Genomic DNA, 6,000 nt, shown 5'->3' with positions numbered 1-6,000 from the left:
ATTGTTGCTGGGGGGGATCTATTTTACTGCTTTTCTTGTTATCATTAACAAATTCCATACAAATTACTTAGCATCACAAAATTATACTTGGTTCTCTATCCTCTAAAAGGGGCGGTACTTGGAGGTGGATAGGGGTGGAAACAAGAATGGTGCTCGGAGATGAGTAAGGGGGTGGAGACAAGGGCTAACTTGGAAAGGGGAGTTCGTGCACTTATTGTCCGAGAAAAAAAAGCCCTGGCTATCAGCCATTGAATCTCCCAGCCAGCATCTGATTGGAGCGGGAAATGTGTTATTGGTTGCTACAACACTGTTGGCTGCACAATAATGATGTGTGGCTCAGGGTCTAAACATGGGCTCATCACCATCCACCCCCCCCCCCCGTGCAAAAAAAGTGGCAACCACCCCAAGCTATAAAGCTATAATGGGCCTTTGCAGCAAGGTGCACATGGAAGGGCGATGCACATCACCAAGAAATAGAAAATTTCCCAGCACACTTACCAGCCAGCCTGCAAAACAACCAAATAGACCGTGTCTAACAGTTTATGGTAAAAAAAAAAAACCCAACCATGCAACAAATTAATGTACCTATTTCCAACAGGTAACTACAGTAAATCCTTTGCAGGCACTGACATTTGAAATCATGTGAAATCACTAGATAATTCTAAAGAGTGTCCAGGATGCATTCCAAGGAATATGTCTTGCTTCAGCCTGCTGCAAGGTGTGTTCCTAGCAATGGCATGCTATTCTCCAAATGCAATCTTTTCTATATACAATGCATACATATATTGGACGTGTTTATTACTTATCTCTTGTTTCACATTTGTTCATTATATTGTGTGTTTCTCTGTTAGCAGTGAGGACAGGTGACATCACATCCTCTCTCTCTCTGTTTTGGGACTCCAGAAATGAAAGTCACATTCGTTACTGGCAGAAGACTTCAGCAGAGCCATGAAGGACAATATAATAGGGACGGTCACCATTCTTCTTATTTTCCTTTGCCAATTCCAAGGTAAGTTACCTTTACATTCACCTATATGGTCAGCAGGACATTATTAGGCATTGTGTACCATCTGTGTGACAATAAAGAGACTGGCAGAAAAGGAATTAGGACATGCAGAAGTTCATTAATTAAATAAAGTAGTAGTAATAAATTCAGCATGAATTTGAAATTTGTATCATCACTAATCCATCTCAGAACAGCTCAAAGAGCTTGCAGTTTTCTGATATAGAGTTGGATAGTTAAAAATAATTTGTCATCCCTTTGTCTTTAAAGAAGCTTTTAAAAAGTCGCCTGTAAAATACTATTACATTTTCTTTGTTTGTAACATATCTAATTTAACTAGACTTTAATTATTTGGAATTTTTGGAGGTTTGGATTATATCATTTTTGCTGTTTTTATTTTACTACTATTTTTTATTTATTTTGACTTTTATTGCTAGTTTTGGTCTAAAATGCATTTTAGCAACTCTTTATCCGCAAATATGACACAATATTACCAACAAATGGTATAGTTAAATATAATTATTCTGTAATTTAGGCACAGTTATACAGCTTGCAATCATCTCCAGGAAAACTTTATTGTTGAGCTCCTTCAAAGCTTTCAGATACATTTTTGCTCAGAAAAGCAAAAATGATCATATAAGTATTAGTGATGTATCCAGTAAATGTTTGCATAAAAACTTCACAAGAGTGGACAGTTTGGCACTGTCTATACCTTGTCATTTTTTATTTAGTTTTAAAAAAAAGTAATAAAAACTATTGAAACAGAAAAAAACTTCAGAAGAGAATATGGTACAGTGATAAAGGTTTCATCAATAGTTCTTAGTCTGCCAAATAAGAAATTAACACTTGGAGTTTATATAAAAAAAAACAAGAACCTTACCAACAGTTATTGAAAACCTGGGACTGGTCATAGGAATAGGAATCAGGAGCTAATAGCAACTATGCAGCTATGGATAATATAATATAATATAATATAATATAATATAATATAATATAATATAATATGTAAACGTTATGAAGAAGACAGAGGCTTAGGAGGAAATTGTGCAATTAGGCCTATCTGTCTAGATAGCCTATTGATGAATCAATCAATTAGGTCTGTGTATATCTATCTATCTATCTATCTATCTATCTATCTATCTATCTATCTATCTATCTATCTATCTATCTATCTATCTATCTATCTATCTATCTATCTATCTATCTATCTATCTATCTATCTATCTATCTATCTATCTATCTATCTATCTATCTATCTATCTATCTATCTATCTATCTATCTATCCATCTATCCATCTATCTATCTATCTCCATCAATCCACCCATTGGTCTGTGTATTATTATCTATTCATCTATTGATTTATTATCATATCTCTGTTCGTCTACCTATCTACTTATCATATATCAATCCATTGGTCTAATATCCATCTATACTTTTAACAATCCGTCTATCTATTATCTATCTATCTGTCCATCTTATCCAAAACTAGTCAAAGATTGTAAAGGCTGAAACTTTGATTAAAACACAGGTCATCCATCTTATATGCCACTATCTGCCTATCTATTTGTCCCATCTATCTTACTTGTCTACTTATCACTTATCAATCCATTGGTCTACTATCTATCTATCTATCTATCTATCTATCTATCTATCTATCTATCTATCTATCTATCTATCTATCTATCTATCTATCTATCTATCTATCATATTCAAACTAGTCAAAGATTGTAAAGGCTGGAACATCAATGAAAATACGGGTCATTTGCCGAAGGGCATTCTATCTATCTATCTATCTATCTATCTATCTATCTATCTATCTATCTATCTATCTATCTATCTATCTATCTATCTATCTATCTATCTATCTATCTATCTATCTATCTATCTATCTATCTATCTATCTATCTATCTATCTATCTTATCCAAACTAGTTAAAGATCGTAAAGGCTGAAACATCAACAAAAACATGGGTCATTTGCCCAAGGGCCTCTTCTGGCTTATACAAGAAGTAATTCCACTCCTTAATGTACCTTTGTTACAACAGTTTAGAGCAGTCTTTCTCAACCAGGGTTCCGTGGAACCCTAGGGTTCCTCCAGAGCTTCCTCCAGAGGGGTTCCTTGAAAAATTAGCACCTTCTGCCTTTTAGATGAGTAACTACTGACAACAATGATCTTTTTAGCTATCTGTAAAAAGGATTCTTCCCATTGACCATGAATGTAAGGAGCATTTTTCCTAGTGAGCATCACACTAATTTCCCGTGAGCTGTAGATATAGTGATTAGCAGGGGTTCCCTGAGCGTAGAAGGTTATTTCAAGAGTTTCTCCATGTATAGAAGGTTTGCAAAAGGCTGGTTTAGAGTGTTAGCAATAAACTCTATATAAAGCAGGTATTACCAAATATTGTAGATATTTAAAACATTAGTGGTTATTTACACACAGTTAGGGGTATCAAAAAATGTACACTGATGAGGAGTGCTTAGTGACACTGGCTATTAGACAGGGAGGGTGCGGGGAGTTGTGTGTTAAAAAACTTCAGAAAGACTGAGCTGAAGAGGTATATGACCTCAATGATTATTGGAATAATGTAACCTCTTCTAAATTTAACTACTTTTTAAATGGCTTTTTACAGCATGCTTACACAGCCCCAGGTGGACAGAACTGCATGTCTAAAGCTATTTAAATGTATATATATAATAAAGTATAATTCCATATAGGGATTTCAAATCAAGCTGTAGGCAACGTGTGGTATCTTGAGTCATGACAAACATTTATTGCAAAACAAAACTATAAGCAAAATTGTGTGGCTGGGCTATTTAAGAGTAAAATGTTCCCAAGGCCTGTTTAGCATAGTGATAGTCACAGATTTTGAACTGCTAGTTGCTAGAGGATATGGAACTGCAAAAAAGTGCCTTTTATAGTTAGGATTGACTTGATGGCACTATTATGAGCAGAAGGAAAGGTGTTGGTGTTAAGCACCAAACTTAACCCGCGCAGTGAGAAGTGAATAAATAAATAAATATATTAATGAAGTGTAAGGAAAAGAATTCCTAATTCAGGGGCCACAACAAAGCCGTGTAAAACGTGTAGTAGAATAAAATTATATATTGCTATATATAAAGTTGCGCTCAACCAAATTACACTTAAGTGAAACCAGATAATTGGTCATAAATAAATATAAGGTGCATAAGTGAATCAAATATATCAAGACGGTGCAGATTGAGGACCAAAAGTGCAAATACAAATGAATATGCAATCAAATGACAATCCACAATGAATATATATGCAAATAAATAATTGAATAAATAAATAAATAAGTGTGCAAACAGGTGACGGTCCAAAATAAATATAGTGACAGTCCACAGTGAATTACAGTCCAATAGATAAAGCCCAATGCACACTTCTATGGAAGGTGTGATAGCAGCAGATTCAGCACTTCCTAATAATGAACTCCAGCACCTCCACCAAAGCACAAGATCCCCCAGTGTGCACTAAAATGCTTACCAGATGAGGTAGACCCCTTATTACAGGGGGTCAATTCAGGCGGAGAATCACAAATAGGGACAGGGTAATATGCCAGTGATAACCGATATCCAGGTATCCGATTAGCACCTCCAATACACCTCCAGATAGCCACCTATGTGTACCTTATCACAGGGAGTAGGTCTCTCGAATGCTAACCTGCGTGTCCACCGCCATCTTACCGGCTTAGACCTGTTTGCACATTTATTTATTCAATTATTTATTTGCATATATATTCATTGTGGATTGTCATGTGATTGCATATTTATTTGCATTTGCACTTTTGGTCCTCAATCTGCACCCATCTTGATATATTTGATTCACTTATGCACCTTATATTTATTTATGACCAATTATCTGGTTTCACTTAAGTGCAATTTGGTTGAAGGCAACTTTATATATAGCAATATATAATTTTATTCCACTATTATGAGCACCATGTTTCTTTGTGTTCTACACAGTTGATCGCTTTTCACCAGTCTGTACAACAGCAGTAGAGTCTTCCAATCAATGAATCAATTAATGCAAACAGTTTAACCTACATTTTTATAGATGGAAGCTTCAGGATATGTTCCTTCTTCAATATTCTACAGTTCATGCCTAAAAAAAATAACTTAACCATGCCTGGAAGCTTTCATCTTTAATACATTTAGGTTAAACTCCAAACCAACAGCACCAATAGACATATGGCATTTTTATTCTCACATTAAACAGTTTTCTTCACATTGGGTGGAACTTGTTTATGTGTCCCATTGGTCCACTAGGAGTATAGACCTCCTGGAAATATTGTCCTAAAAATGAACTCTTACTACAAATAAAGCCCCGTACACACGTACTGATCGTCAGCCAAACGATCGGCCGTCTTTTGTCCAGGGCTGTCGTGTCTGTTGAAAACTGCAAAAGACTGCACACAAATTTTGTCGGCCAACAACAGCCGACTGCAGAAGTGATGTCATGTGATGGTTAACTTTCCGTGTGTTTTTTCTTTTCTGAGCATGCCCAGTCTTGCTAATCTGCTGTCTGTCGGCCGAAATCTGTACTGACTGGCGAACAATCGGCCGTTCTGGTGTTGGCCAACAAAAATTTTAATGCCTGCACGACAGATTCTGTTCGGCCGAAAATGCGCTGTCGGCTGTCGGAAGCATCATACTAACAAGCCTACAATCGGCCGATCGGTCGTCGGCCGAATATTTACGGCCGACAATCGGTACGTGTGTACGGGGCTTAAGAGTCTACCACTTACGGTTCTCAATTTTTTTGCTAGCAAGCTAATACGCCTACAATCACCCTATCAAAGCGGTTTTGGACATAACAGATTCAAGTCTCAACACCATATGTGGTTCTTTTAAAAGATATTTCTAAGCATATATTTTGCATTCCATTTCATCAGTCATTGTCAGGAACCCACATTACATACACTCTGTTGTATGCAGCACAGCAAGAAGGTGTTATGTTTTGTATTTTCTGTTGTCTGTAA

At 36.2% G+C, this 6,000-nt stretch overlaps 1 protein-coding gene across 1 annotated transcript in view; it reads left to right on the top strand.

The window, feature by feature from the left end:
* The first annotated feature begins 900 nt into the window (after positions 1–900).
* CD8A (CD8 subunit alpha) overlaps positions 901–6,000 on the top strand; it is a 55,826-nt gene continuing 50,726 nt past the window's right edge. Inside the window, exon 1 of the mRNA XM_082243503.1 lies at positions 901–1,009. Coding sequence (XP_082099629.1) covers positions 949–1,009 — 61 coding nt within the window. The 5' untranslated portion in view covers positions 901–948. The remainder of the gene's footprint in view (positions 1,010–6,000) is intronic.

The sequence above is a fragment of the Pelophylax lessonae genome (assembly GCF_965119305.1).
Source record: "Pelophylax lessonae genome assembly, chromosome: 1".
Lineage (NCBI taxonomy): Eukaryota > Metazoa > Chordata > Amphibia > Anura > Ranidae > Pelophylax > Pelophylax lessonae.
Note: the sequence above shows the minus strand (reverse complement) of the source record. Positions and strands in the feature narration are given on the sequence as shown.